This window comes from Jaculus jaculus, chromosome 1, assembly GCF_020740685.1.
Source record: "Jaculus jaculus isolate mJacJac1 chromosome 1, mJacJac1.mat.Y.cur, whole genome shotgun sequence".
In the NCBI taxonomy this organism is placed as follows: Eukaryota; Metazoa; Chordata; class Mammalia; order Rodentia; family Dipodidae; genus Jaculus; species Jaculus jaculus.
In genome coordinates this window covers 333017909-333032734 of record NC_059102.1, presented here as the reverse complement: position 1 = coordinate 333032734, position 14826 = coordinate 333017909, and the positions used below count along the sequence as shown (strand labels likewise).

Below are 14826 nucleotides of genomic sequence, written 5' to 3'. Positions count from 1 at the left end.
CAGGCCTCATGGCAGGGCTGTGGCAGCAGGGCAGGAAGCAAAGCTGGTCTCACTGTGCGTCTGCAGCGAGGAAGGAGACAGAGGAATGCTGATACGCAGCTCGCTTTCTCCTTTTTACCCAGTCTGAGACCTCCAGCCCAAGGAACAGTGCCATCCACATTCATAGTGGGTCTGCCCACCACGATTGACCTAATCTGGAAACTCCCTCACAGACATCCCAGAGACTTGCTTCCATGGTGACTCTATGCAAACCTGACAACAGAGGTTAACTGTCACAGTTATCATGCCCGATTGCGAGGGTGGGTCCCAGTTTTGTCCAGTTAATTGCAACTTGTATGAGCCCCAATCACAACAAAAGGATGGTAGCAGGTTTGAGCTATTTAATAAAAGCGTGTCATGGGGTTTTCTATGCTACACTGTCCAGAGAAAGTAGGTCTCTGGACCTAAGACCACAGTGGTCAGTGAGGCCCTGTGGAAAGAATGCAGGCATTACTGGGTTCATCCCCATTTACTAACTGCTTATTGACTTTGCACCTTCATGTGCAGGCTGGCTGGGGATAAAACAGTGAGGAGAAACTCACTGTCAGTTCCTCCATGGAACTATTTATGTGCTCATTTGAGAGATAATGAGAGAGAATATAGACACCAGAACTTCTTACCACTATAGTCAAACTCCAGACACATGAGTGTCTGAGGAATCGAACTGGCTTTGCAAGCAAGTGCATTTAACCACTGAACCATCTCTCCAGCCTCTCTTTACTTATTTTTATTATTTATTTATTTATGTATGTATTTATTTTGAGACAGGATCATATAGCTCAGGCTAGCTTCCAACTCACCACGTGTCCAAGGATGACTATGAATTCCTGAGCCCCCTGTTGCTACCTCCTAGAGTGCTGGGAATACAGGCGTCCACCACTAACCCGTCTATGTGGGGCAGGGATTGTGCATACTAGAGGCCCTCTACCAACGAGCTGTGTCCTCAGCCAAATCCTGTTTAATGTCAGACTGCATCTTTGCTCAGCAGGGCAATGAGCTCAGAGAACTTGAACTCCTGACACGACTTGGCCCAAGAGGCCAGTGAAGACTTCCAGAGGAAGTGACCTTTGGGCTGAGAGCTGAAGGGTGAGCAAGGATTGGTGTGGGGACAAGGGAAGAGAAGGGTGTCCCAGGAGAGGGAAGCACATGTACACAGGTCAGATTCGTGGTGGGAAAGGCCGGTCCTGGAGCCTGGGGAGGACAGTGGAGTCACCCCACCAGCCCTGTTGGCTAGTCTCCACCTCTCAGCTCGAGGCCCGCAGGGCTGGCTGAGATGGTGGTGGGCAGGCTTTGCCATGAGCAGCTCCGGGCTTTAAAGGACTGCTCCAGCAGCTTCACCAGTGCAGCCCAGGAGTAGGAGGGCAGGATTCGTGGACAGAGGCACCAGGAACTAGACTTCAGAAGAGTGCCCCACTCCCTGGACTGGCCCTGTGGTCCCAGTCTGTCTTCCTTCTGAGATCCTAGTCTGCCAGGAGGGAGTAGGAGGAGGGCCTGGGGCACGTTTGCCTCTCTAGCTAGAAAAGGAAGCCCACTAGGGAGCTGGCAGGCAAGTGAGTCTTTCTAGAGTCTTTAAGAGCAAGTTCCCCAAAGAGGAAATGGTAAAAAAGCAATTTCTGAATTTTCCAGTTGAGAACTCAGCCCTTGATTCATAGGGACCCAAGAAGTGACCTAAAAAGCCCCAGCTGAGAACATCAACTGGCCTGTCTCCTTTTCCTCAGCTCTTAACTCCAATAAAGAAGTCATCGTTCAGGCTGGAGGGATGGCTTGGCCATTAAGGTGCTAGCCTGTAAAGCAAAAAGACTCAGGTTCAATTCCCCAGGACCTAAGTAAGCCATATGCGCAAGGTGGTACATGCTTCTGGAGTTGTTTGCAGTGGCTGAGGCCCCAGCACGCCCATTCTCTCTCTGTCTGCCTCTTTCTCTCACAATCTCTCTGCCTCTTTCTCTTTCAAATATAAGTAAATATAATTTTTAAAAAGGAGGCTGGAGAAATTGCTAAGTGGTTAAGGTGCTTGCCTGCAAAGCCAAAGGACCTAGGTTCAATTCCTCAGTATCCATAGGTGGTGTTGCGTCAGGAGTTTATTTGCAGTGGCTAAAGGCCCCAGTGTGCCCACATTCATTCTTTTTTCTCATAAATAAATAAATAAAATATAAGAAGTCATCTTTCACTGGGTGTGGTGGCTGTGAGTGTGAGGTCACCCTGAGACTACATAGTGAATTCCAGGTCAGCCTGAGCTAGAGGGAGACCCTACTTCAAGGGCGGGGGGCAGCCATCTTTCCACCAAACCATTTCTTAACAACCTCTCATCAAAGCTATGCTCAGAGAAGCTTACTAACCTGTTCAAAGGCACAGAGTAACTTTTCAGGGACGTCCCATGGTCTTCTGATATTCTAAAATTCATATGTGATCCTTTCAGTGCCACTTTTATAGGCAAGTAACAGAGAATCAGCAACCACATTTTATTTCAGCTGGAGAGATGGCTCAGAAGATAAAGACACTTGCTTGCAAAGCCTGACAGCCTGGGTTCTATTCTCCAGTACCCACGTAAAGCCAGATGCACAAAATGACATGTCTGGAGTTCATTTGCAGTAGCAGAAGACCCTGGAGTGCCCGTTTTCTCTCTCCCTCCCTCTTTCTGCTTGCAAATAAATAAATAAATGCCTTTTAAAAAAAGAAACTATATCCTCTGTGCTTTAATTGTGACCTTCTGCCCTGAAAGCAGAAAGATTTTGGAAAGACGAAGCTGGGTGGGGTGGTGCATGCCTGGTACCTCAGCACTTGGGAGGTTTAGGCAGGAGGATCATGAGTTTGAAGCCCGTCTGGAGTACATGGTGAGATTCCATCACCACCCCTTAGTATGAGCCCCAAGTCTAAGGCTTGAGCTCCCCCAGCCTTAGTTTCTGCTAGTAACCCAGCACCCATGATATCCACAAATGCTTGCTTGCTTTTCCGGTTTTGGTGTTGGGGCACCAGTCTTCTGTATGACAGGTGAGCACTCTGCCACAAAGCTACAGGCTTGAGCCTGGCTAAGTTGCTTAGGCTGGCCTTGAACCCACTCTCCTGCTTCTCCTCCCAGGTGGCTGGGATGGCAGCCCATGTCCTTGCTTTTGCTGAGCTGGGCTGTTTCCACATCACAGCCTTACTTCTAGACTCGTCTCCAGACATGACTGTAGAATTTAGATCCATTTTCAGCTTCTCAGAAAAAATGAGTTTCTCTGAGTGGCTAGCCTTCACCTGCAAATATAAAAAGCCTAGTGACTGTCCCAGCCTGTCACTGGGCAGGCCTCTTGAAGGACAAGGTGGTATTTCCCCTCTGCTCCAGGGGATTTCCTGCTCTAAGCACTCCTTTCTATAGCTGCCTGGTGCCCTTGAGACTTTTGTATTATTTTTAGGTTTTACTGGTGCATTGTTACTTGTTTATTCTTTGTTCTAATCTTGATCTTTGGGGAGCAGTGTGCCAATCATGTTGTTGCTAGAAATTTCTATTCACATGTGTTAAGTATTCAGGTCCCTTCCAAAAGATAGAAAAATAAAACCCAATTTCCTCATGTTTAAGACCAAACATTAGTGTGATATAGTGTCCATGAAACCAAGTGCAATCTCGTGTTCTCATTGTTGGTCAAGCAAGGCTCTGTACACTGACTCTTTAAAAATATTTTATTTATTTGAGAGGGAGAGGGAGAGGGAGAGAGAGGCGGGGGCGGGGGGCGGAGAATAGGCATGCCAGGGCCTTCAACCACTGCAAACGAACTCCAGATGCATGTGCCACCTTGTGCATCTGGTTTTATGTGGGTATTGGAGAATCAAACTCTGGTCCTTAAGCACTGCAGGCAAGAGCCTTACTCACTGAGCCATCTCTGCAGCCCTGTACATTGACTCTTGTTATGCAAACTTCAGAGGTGTGCTTGGGTTTGTCTGTTTCCACAAGATTCCTTCTCATGTCACTGAGAGCAAGGAGAGGGCGCAGGGGCTGAGTGCAGGTTGGCATGCGCTGACTGGCGTTCACAGAGGCTGTCTTTCAGAAGGGAGCATGCATTTCTCGTCCGTCTACTAGTATGCTGGGTTTAGTCAGTTTGAATGTGAAGCAAATTATCAGGAGACTGCTCCAAAATGAGAAAGAAAAAACAGAGTCACTTGGACTCAACCTGGGGCTAGTCAGTACGGGTACAGCTTCTCTTCATTTAGATCCACACAGAGCTGTGTTCAAATTGCTGGAAATCAGGTGTGGGGCTCGTGTCTGCAATCCCGGCACTCAGAAGGCTGAAGGGGGAGGAGTGCAAGTTGGAGGGAGCCTGCGCTAGAAGGTGAGTTTCAGGCCAAGCTGAGCTACCGTCTTAAAACAAGATAAAAAGTAAAACTATAATAACAAACCCCAAATTTCTAGGACAACCAGCTGAAAAAAAGAAAACTTGCATGGTGGCACACGCCTTTAACCCCAACATTCAGGAGGCTGAGACAGGAGGATTGCTGCCAAAGCCAGCCTGGGAATACATGGTGAATTTCAGGTCAGCCAGGGCTAGAGCGAGACCCGACCTTGAAAAACAAAAACAAAAACAAACAACAAAAACCCAAAAATCAAAACAACAAAAAAACCTAAAAGCTTGAATCAAGCTACCACAGTATTTTGCTACAAAAGTGGTGGGGGGAGGGAGTTAGTTAACTGAAATGTTTTGCTAGTTGTTTTTCTGTCTTCTTACAAACCCATGCTTAGAAATTGAACCTGGATCTTTCTTGTATGATAGGCAACAACTTTACCTCTGAACTAAGGGCACAGCCCTAGTACTACCTCTGGGTCGTGTGGTTATAGCTGCTTAAAGCTTGGAATACCTACCCTGTCTCTGCGGGAGTATGAGGGAATAAAGCACATTGTTTGAGAAATGGTTTACCCATGTGCATGCAGAGGAGGGTTACTGAGTTCAAAGGGAGTAGCCTCCTTTGCCATGGATCTAAACATCTGGTCGGCTTACCCAGTGAAGGGCCATGGGGCGTGCCTGCCTTTGCATCTTGTTGGTTCATCGTCTTCGAGTACCAACTTATACTTGCGAAGGAAGCTGTTCTTTGAAGGTACTGATTGCTTCTGATGGAGTTTTGAAGCTGTGTTTCATATGACCAGGGGAACATGCCCCTGGAGTCTTTGTCATAAAGCCACCAACCCAATCAGTGCTGCCACCACCCAGGGGTAACTTCCTTCAGAGTCAGCGGTTCACCTCTTGAAGCTGGACGCAGCACTTGGGATGCAGAGGTAAGATAATCAATTGCTGTGAGCTTGAGGCCAGCATAGGACTACAGAGTGAGTTCCAGGTTACCCTGGACTAGAATGAGACCCTGCCTTGGAAAAAAACCTGAAAAATAAAATTAAGAAATTGCTTCTGGAAGCCAGGTATCATTCATGCCTATAATCCCATCATTCAGAGAGCTGATGCAGGAGAACTGATATGAGTTCAAGGCCAGTCTGGGCTTCAGAATGAGTTCCAAGTCAGCTTGGACTACAGTGAGATTGCCTCAAACAAACAAAAAGCTCCTGGTATGCATCCCCAGCTTTCTTACCTATTGAAGGCAGTATTTCCCCTGTCAGGTTTACACTTGTTTTTGGTTTGTTTGTTTGTTTTTTTGAGATAAGGTCTCCCTCTAGCCCTGGCTGACCTGGAATTCACTATGTAGTCTCAGGCTGGCCTTGAACTCGCAGCAATCCTCCTACCTGGGAGTGCTGGGATATTAAAGGTGTGTGCCACCATACCCTGCCTATAACTATCTTTAATTTGTCCCTCTAGCTCTCTCCTTCTCAGTAGCTAATTAATCAAATTCTGTCACATCTTCCTTTACAATGTCTTGGAAACGTTGCTCCACTATCCTATTCCAGCGGAAGAGAGAGGACATGAAGCTCTCCAGTTAATGGGGAGATGAGAAACAAACCATATACATGAAAAAAAAAATTTTCTCATTTTTAAAAATTGTGCGGGGGGTGTGTCTCATTCTAGCCCAAGCTAACCTGGAACTCACTCTGTAGACCCAAGCTAGCCTCAAACTCGAACTCAAGGTAATCTTCCTACCTCTGCCTCCTGCTAGGAGTAAAGGCCTGGCCCATCACCCTGGCTGGAATATTTTTCAAAACACAAATTAGCCAAGTGTGGTGGACCACACTTGGCGGCTGAGGTAGAAGGATAATGAGTTCAGAGCCAGCCCCAGCTAGAGTGAGACCCTGCCTTATAAAAAAAAAAAAAAAAATGAGCAATAACGACTCCACACAGCCATCTACACACATCTCAAACTGGCACGGTGTTTATCTTGAAGCACCGTCTTCGGGTTTAGGGGCTGTGGTGAGGACTCCAGGCTCCAGCTGGAGAAGCTCAGGAAGTTATATATATATATAAAATCTATGTACGCTGTTGTCAGGCCACTTGGGAAGAGGTTGCACCCGGGCCTGCACCGCCAGCCTTCTTTGTGCTCGCCGCCCCTCCCCCGCCGGGCCGCCCGCAGGGTTCCGAGGTCTGCGGCCGGCACCTCGTGAAATCACAGAGACTTGGAACCTTGGTGGCGGGGACCCCGGGCAGCCCTTGACCTCAGGACGAGGAAACAGGTGTAAAGAGCTGAAGTGACTCGCCCAGAGTCTCGCAGCCAGTTACAAGGCAGGGACCCGCCCAGTCGCCCCTGCTGGAAGTCTGTCCCCACACTGTCTGTCTGTCTGTCCCAAGACAATCAGTGGCTGACGTGCCCCACGACACCGGGTCTCCCTCCCGGGGCGCTGGCGCTAGGGCAGACCGACAAAGATCGGGGTCGGAGCTCGAGCTCCTCCCGCGCTTAGGCACTTGTTCACCGCCGGGCTCGGGCTCCGTGACAGGCGCTCGCCCCCGGCGCGGCCGCTCATCTGTCACCCAGCCGCCCCCACGTGGAGTCAGTCTGGCCGCAGCGCGGTCTGGCGGCGCAGGTGGGCCGAGGGCCGGGGACCCGCCGCGCGGGAACCGGGAGCCGCAGCGCCCCAGGGCCCCCGCCCGACCCGGCCCGGCCCGCTCCACCCCGCCGCTGCACGCGGCCCGCGCCCGACCCTCCCCCACGACGCCCGCCGCCGCTGCACCCGGCCGCGGCCCCCCGGCCCACGCCCGGCTCCCGAGGCCAGAGGCCCCGCCTCCAGCGGTTGGGGCGGCCGAGACACGCCCTCTGCCGCCCTCCGTCCAATAGCGATCGCGGAGGGGCGGGACGAGCCGGCTGTCGTGAGGATATCCTGACCAATGAGAGAGCGAGCCGGGCCAGGGGGCGGGGCGGGGAGGCCTTGTCACGCTCGGGTCCGTGTGAAAACGGGGGTTCCGAGTGCAAAGCAAAGTTTTTTTGTAAACCGTCTGCAAAGGCGGGGGGAGGCGGAGAAGGCGCCGGCCGGGAGAGCGAGCCGAGCGGAGCGCCCTCGCCACGGCCGCCGCCTCCGGAGCGCTTCAGCCGCGGGGTCCCCGTGCGTCCGCAGCGCCGGAGCCCCGCGAGGGAGCGTCCTCCGATGCTCGGCCCCTTCCGCGCCGAGCCGCCCGCAGCCCGCCCGCCCCGGCTCCAGGCCTCGCCGACGAGCGGCGCCGCCTGAGGAGCTGCGCGCCGCGGCCGCCTGACCGCGGGCTTCGGCCGTCTCTGTCCCCGTCCCCGTCCGCTCCGCGCCCGCCGCCGCCATGGGGTGCTGGGGTCGCAACCGCGGCCGGCTGCTGTGCATGCTGCTGCTGACCTTCATGTTCATGGTGCTGGAGGTGGTGGTGAGCCGCGTCACCGCGTCGCTGGCCATGCTCTCCGACTCCTTCCACATGCTGTCGGACGTGCTGGCGCTCGTCGTGGCGCTGGTGGCCGAGCGCTTCGCCCGCAGGACCCACGCCACGCAGAAGAACACGTTCGGCTGGATCCGCGCCGAGGTGATGGGCGCGCTGGTGAACGCCATCTTCCTCACCGGCCTGTGCTTCGCCATCCTGCTCGAGGCCGTCGAGCGCTTCATCGAGCCGCACGAGATGCAGCAGCCGCTGGTGGTGTTCGGCGTCGGCGTGGCCGGGCTGCTGGTCAACGTGCTGGGGCTCTGCCTCTTCCACCACCACAGCGGCCTCGGCCAGGGCGCGGGGCACGGACACTCGCACGCCGGCCACGGACACCTGGCCAAGGGCGTGCGCGGCAAGGGCGGCCGCAGTCCGCCCGCCGACGTGCACTCGGCCCCGGGCGGCCCCGCGGCCACCGACCACGAGGAGACCAACACCCTGGTGGGCAACGCCAGCAACTCCAACGGGCTCAAGGTGGACCCGGCAGGTGAGGAGCCGGCCGTCCAGGGAGCGAGCGAAGGGACGGGGGGAGGCCGGGAAGGAGCCGAGCGCGGGCCCGCGCCGCCCGGGCCACGCCCCGCGCCCGCCCGTCCGCCGGGGTGGGGGGTGACTGTCGCCGCGCTGCCCGCCCGCCCGCTCGGGACCCTCGTCCGGCTGTGGCGAGCGTGGGATGAGAATCACCGCCTGCCCGCTCCCGCGGTCCTCTTGGGATGCGGGGAACCCCTCCGTCCACGCGTGTCCTTGCTTGGCGGGTGTTGGGAAACTTGCGTTGCCAAAGTGGTGCTTGTGCCCGCTGAACAAGTTCTGTAACGACGCATTCAGACCATAGAAACCCCAGCTACCGGCTGCCTTTATGAGCGGAGGTGTAGGTTGCAGTTAATTGACCCCCAGTCCTGAAAATCACAGGCTCAGGGACCTGTCTGGGCACGTTCCACATGGACTCCTTTTCAAAGTGGTTCCAAGAGTGATGCTAATGTCTTCCTCTCATATTCCTAATGAACGCTTGGCATGCTAAACCTACGTGCCCTTGACGGCAATGGGGAAAGTGTTGAAAAGGGAGTGAAAAAACAATCTGTCAGTGCTAGCCAAGTTCAAAGATGTGGACACCTCGTGTGCCATTTAAATCATACTACAGAAACAGCTCTCCAAGTGCATATTAGTGAAGTTAGCATATGTGTTCATAGAAAGGGCTTGCTTAATCTGGGCTTCCGTTCATTCCCCTTGCTTGGCAAGGTGTTCTTCCAGAGAAAATTAAGCTACTCGGATGTACGGTTGGACTTCCCTCCAGCTTTGTGGATGGTTGTCTCTGTGATTGTTGATTTGCAGGTTTTCACCCTTCTCCCAGGAGGCTGTTGTATTCATGGCAAACATTTAGGAGTTAAAAATGGTTTCCTCAGGCATTCTACTTGACTGACACTTCATATAAAGAGTTCCATGTCAAACCAGGCACCAGTAAACTTACAGCTGCATTTAGTGGGTGATAGCTTTCAGTTTCATGTTGTCCTTTTTTTATGCCAAAAAATAGAGAGCCCCCCCCATCCACTTCGAAAACATACACTTAGTTTTTCAAGGGGAGGAACGGGGTGGCTAGGTAGAAAGGAGAGGGGAGACACAGTAATCATGACTTAATTTACCCCTGGCTGTTATGTTTTGGCTTGTTCCCAGAGTATCAATTCATATTAAATTGCTCTGAGCACACTTTTATTATGCATTATGAAAAAAATGTCGCCCTCACTGCTTGAAAGGAATTAGACAAGGATAGTTATATAAATATTATAAGTGTATTTGATTTTAAAAATGTTTCATTTCATTGTAGAGCCAGAGAAATCCAGAAGTGATGACCCAGTGGAAGTACAAGTGAATGGGAATCTTATCGGAGAACCTGATCAGCGGGAATCCGAAGAGGACCGACCCGGACAACTTAACATGCGAGGAGTTTTTCTGCATGTTCTCGGAGATGCCTTGGGTTCCGTGATTGTAGTAGTGAATGCCTTGGTCTTTTACTTTTCTTGGAAAGGTTGTTCTGAAAAGACCTTTTGTGTGAACCCATGTTTTCCTGATCCCTGCAGAGCATTTGTGGACATGATTAATAGTACTCAGGTAACATTTGAGGAGGCTGGGCCTTGCTGGGTGCTTTATTTAGATCCAACTCTTTGTGTTATAATGGTTTGTATCCTTCTTTACACAACTTACCCATTACTCAAGGAGTCTGCGCTTATTCTTCTGCAAACTGTTCCTAAACAAATTGATATCAGAAATTTGGTAAAAGAACTTCGAGATGTTGAAGGAGTTGAGGAAGTTCACGAATTACATGTTTGGCAACTTGCTGGAAGCAGAATCATTGCCACTGCCCACATAAAATGTGAAGACCCAACATCATACATGCAGGTGGCTAAAACCATTAAAGATGTTTTTCACAATCACGGAATTCACGCTACCACCATCCAGCCTGAATTTGCTAGTGTAGGCTCTGATTCAAGTGTAGCCCCATGTGAGCTTGCCTGCCGAACTCAGTGTGCTTTGAAGCAGTGTTGTGGGACACGGCCACAAACCCATTCTGGAAAGGATGCAGAAAAGGCTTCAGCAGTCAGCCTTTCCTGTCTGGAACTTAGTAACAGTCTGGAGAAGAAGCCCAGGAGGACTAAGGCTGATGGCCTCCCGGCTGTGGTGATAGAGATTAAAAATGTGCCAAATAAACAACCCGAATCATCTTTGTGAGTCTCGAAAAAGATGTGATATTTGACTTTTGCTTTTAAACTGCAAGAGAAAATAGACTCCATTGAAATTCTAGGTTTGCCAAGTAGTGTAATTGAAGTCCTCATCTGGTTGGTTACACAGTTGAGCTCTGTTTTGTAGGAACACAAAGCAGCTGCATCACAAGAGTTCTGTATCACAACTTTGACTGTTAGTGCCGAGTACAGCTATGCCGTAACAAGTTTTGAAAGCCAGTTTTAACACTATGTTACATTTTTGTTTAAAGTAATATAAACTTTATATGACATAATGACATTTGATTCCCGGTGATAAAAATTAGGGGGATAAATAAAATTATTACTGGAATTTTTCTGCTTTTCTTTCCCCCCATTGTTACACTTTCTTAGAATTATAATTGCTAGACTTTTAAAATCATCAAGTTTATTTCCTTTGACGTTTTAGGTAATATTTGCTTGCCCTTTGAGATCATTACATAGCATAATGGCAGCATATTTTAAAAGTGACTCATGGTTATTAGGAGGAAATGAAATTAGTTACTAGCCTGCATTCTATACTGCTGAATGTTAATCCAATACATAGAGAGATAGTTCACAAAATGAATTACAGTTTACACTTATTAGGGCATGTAGGGAGTAAAAGCAGGGAAGAAAGCTTACCAAATTAAACATTTAGATAATTGTATGTTGATATTATTGTGAGAGTTTCAACCTTTTTTTTTTCTACCAAAGTTAATCTAAAACACAGACATGTTCACCAGCATTACTTTCTTTGAAAGATTCTTATTGAGCTGAAGGTTACTTCAAAGAATATATTTTTGAAGATGTTGACTTAGTTTTAGCTTGCTAAACAAAAGCTATTAATGTAATCTTTTAAATTGTGAATGTCTTAAAGCTTTCCTTTCATGATGACCAATCATGAATGAATTTAAATATCTCTTCAAACACAACAATCAATTCTTGTGTTTTGCAAAGAGACTTTGATAGGAAATATCGGATGGTTAGTACAATTTGGCTACTAAAGTTTTAGGAAGCAAAATTTAAGAATTAAGGAAAAATCCATCCTGTAAATCATTGGGTCTTGACATTGGTCAGTTCTTCCACCTGTGGCTTATTTTCCAAGAGGTCATGGTGTCCACCCAGGAAGCCAGCCGTTACTGCTCTGCTCCAGAGTTCAAATCTAACACAAATATCTGAGGGCATTTTAAGTTATATTTTTCTTGATAGAGAAGGGTTATGCTTTGTGAAAAGATGTAGATTTTTGTCCTCAAGAGTGACTTAATATCAGTTATCATGTATAGCTCTATTTTTCTAGGAACAAAGTATTCTGACTACTACTTCATTAACTTTTATAGCTGACTACTTTTGGGATTTGAAATAATTCATTGCTTAATAATCTTAATGAAATTGTTGGGATATTACAGTTACTTTTTGAAGGGATGCTTTTTTGTGGTAGATGGTGTGTTTTCTCCCTAGTATAAGCCTGTTGCTGGCAATAGGTCTATTTAAGAACAGCTGATTTTTGTGATGAGAAAGATAATTTTAGGAACATGGCTTGTAAGCTCATTTATTATGATGGGCTAAATCTGTAACCTGCCAATTTGCAGTACATCTTGGTCGTTTAATAATTCTTGTCTAATTTGTAATTCAGCTCCTTAACTGGTGATAATTTTAGATATTGCAAAAAGGTTTGAGTTTTTGTTTTGTTTTTAAACATGAAATTGAGGGATCTTCCTGGCTAAACAAGAGAAAAAGCTACAGTTGTCCTGTATCATGTACATTCCTAACTTAACACCTTACCAAGCATTTTATTAAGATCTTGAAACATTGTTATAAACATTTCAGCAGTGATACCATAGGATAACTGTAAAATACATTCAATGAACTTTTCTTTAGAAATGCTCTGAGAATCTGTATCATACAGGTAGTGTAACACTTATGTATAAGACATTGCCTGAATGAGGGTCTTCAAAAGTGGTATATAAGCATGGGACAAGGGCTATGTTTTATTTTTCAGAAGTGCTTTGGTTTTAGTTATTTCGCTTTTCATAATTTTAAAGTAACTTCTATGTAAAAAACTGGTACCATTGAATTTTCTTTCTTCAAAGGACTTTGTAATAGCAGAATCAATGGGCACTGACTACCTTTTGAGTGTTAGCAGAGAATTATTTATTTCTTTACAATGCACTTTCTAACCCATTTTTAGCTATATTAGCATTACATTTAAGAAAAAAAAGAAACATGCTTTTATATTTAAGTGTTGTGGGATTTAAGTGTCTTTTCTAAAATAGACTGTTTCATAAAAGAAACGAAGGGAATATCTTGAATTCTTAGAGACAAACCCATTGTTTGAGTATGCTGTTCTGTAACACTGCATTAGTTTAAGACTTGCATCTCTCCTGTGGCTCTTTTATATCTGAGCACCATCAGTGTAGCATACATATTGAGAAGCCTATTTTTCTGAGGTTGAGTGAGGAGGGGCTGCACGTACTTGAAGCAAAATCAACCAGATTTTTTTTTTTCCAAGCCACATTTAGCCTTAGAATGAGAGATTTCATTCTCTGTTGTCAACTTGTACCTTATAGGATTTTTTGTTTTGGTTTTATTTTCTTTTCTGGAGGGTATATGCATTGTGAAAGTATGAACTAGTACATTTAAAAAGGCTTTATTTATTTTTACACTTTTTAGAAAAAAAATGCTAAATAACTTTTATCCTAAGGTGTGCAATTTGAATGGGAAAAATTTTCTATCAACTGCACCTTGGAAAAATCACATAGGTAGGAGGCTATGTTAACATGTTTGTGTCTTGTTAGCAATTTGCTATTTTGCATTTTTGAAAGACCCATGGAACCTAATGTGAAGTGTTTGGTAGGTTAACTGGTATTAAGTATTTGTACTGTTTTATAAGCAGATATCATTTGAATAACAAATGTCATTAACCTGCTGTCTTAAGATGTTCACACACACAAATATGGGGAGTAATCCTACAAGATAAACATTATTTATTTTAGTGCTGAGTTTCAGGTAAGTGATTAAACAGTGTTAAGTCCTGGGAAGGCGGAAGGCTCGCTTGTCTTTTTCATCGGGACTGTGTCGAGCAGTGCTTCAGCGTCTCTGCAGGGGCGGGGATCATAAAAGCACGATTTTGATGCAGCTCTGCCCACATCTGGTGATGCTGCTGTTGTGTTTTACTAACAAGCTCTGGAGTACCTAGCAGTCATTTTCACTGGCACAAGAGCCTTTTGTATATTAGTTTAAACTTTTAAACCAAAAATTTTATGGTTCAGTGTCTGACCAAAAGATACTGAAGAGAATGTAACATAGAATTAATAAGTAGTTATATATAAAACGACGCAAATTGCCATGTTATGGATCTGCCTTGAAACAGCACAATGAAGTGTATCATTGTATCCTGTGATTCTTTATAAAACTTCCGGTGTGTTGCGTGTCTGTGTCGCCTGTCTGTCGGGCCAGACCTAGCCCAGCTTGACGCAGCTGTCCCTCATCTCATTGAGTGCAGGTGCAGACACCGTCTTCAGTGCTGCCACGTTTAACCCAGCGTTCTGTACGTTCATGACTGTGTGTTATTTTCCAAAGCTGTTCCTACCTCACCGTGAGGCTTTATGGATTGTTATGTATTATAGATATTCTATGAGACAGACTACTGTGTTTCTTCTCATTTATTAAAAGTAGAAAATAAACTAATTTTAATATCTACGTTGTTCTGTGTGTGTGGCCTCCCCTTCTATGCTAGGGTGAGTCATGTGAAAGAAACGGATTTCAGGTATTGAAAGGGAAACCAGAGTTTAACACAAATGTTCCTAGTGTGTGGAGCAGGTTATAAGACAATGGTGTGGGAAAAAAGCATGGGCCGAACTTGAAAACTTGACATTGAAAGGGCTCACTGCAAAGTTACCCAGTAACTGCTTGGGGACTCTGAGAATGGTTTGGTGATAAGCATTAAGTCTGTAGATGGTACAAGTATGCTTATCGTGATCTTGATAGTTCCTGTATTTGAGTAGTAAGCATAGTTACTAATGAAATTAGATAGCTTATACCTGTATGACTCCCAAAGCTTTAACCTGAAAGGTAGATGGCACATTAGTGTGACAAAACATTTCCAGAACTTGTACTTCTGGCTGGGAGATAATAGTTGAAAAAAGTCAATTGACAACAAATTGCAGTAAATAAATATGCAAGGGAACCAAGAAATACAGTAAGTAACCCAAAGAAAGGTTAGACATCTGATAAAAAGGTAGCTTAAGATGGAGTGGAATTGGGAGGCAAGGAATGATAGACCA

At 46.9% G+C, this 14826-nt stretch overlaps 1 protein-coding gene across 1 annotated transcript; it reads left to right on the top strand.

Annotated features, from left to right (window-relative positions):
- Positions 1-7685: 7685 nt before the first annotated feature.
- Positions 7686-14242, top strand: Slc30a1 (solute carrier family 30 member 1). The gene is made up of 2 exons (XM_045138898.1): positions 7686-8301; positions 9631-14242. The coding sequence occupies exons 1-2, from the start codon at positions 7686-7688 to the stop codon at positions 10530-10532; spliced, it is 1518 nt and encodes a 505-aa protein (XP_044994833.1). The 3' UTR covers positions 10533-14242.
- The last annotated feature ends 584 nt before the right edge of the window (positions 14243-14826 follow it).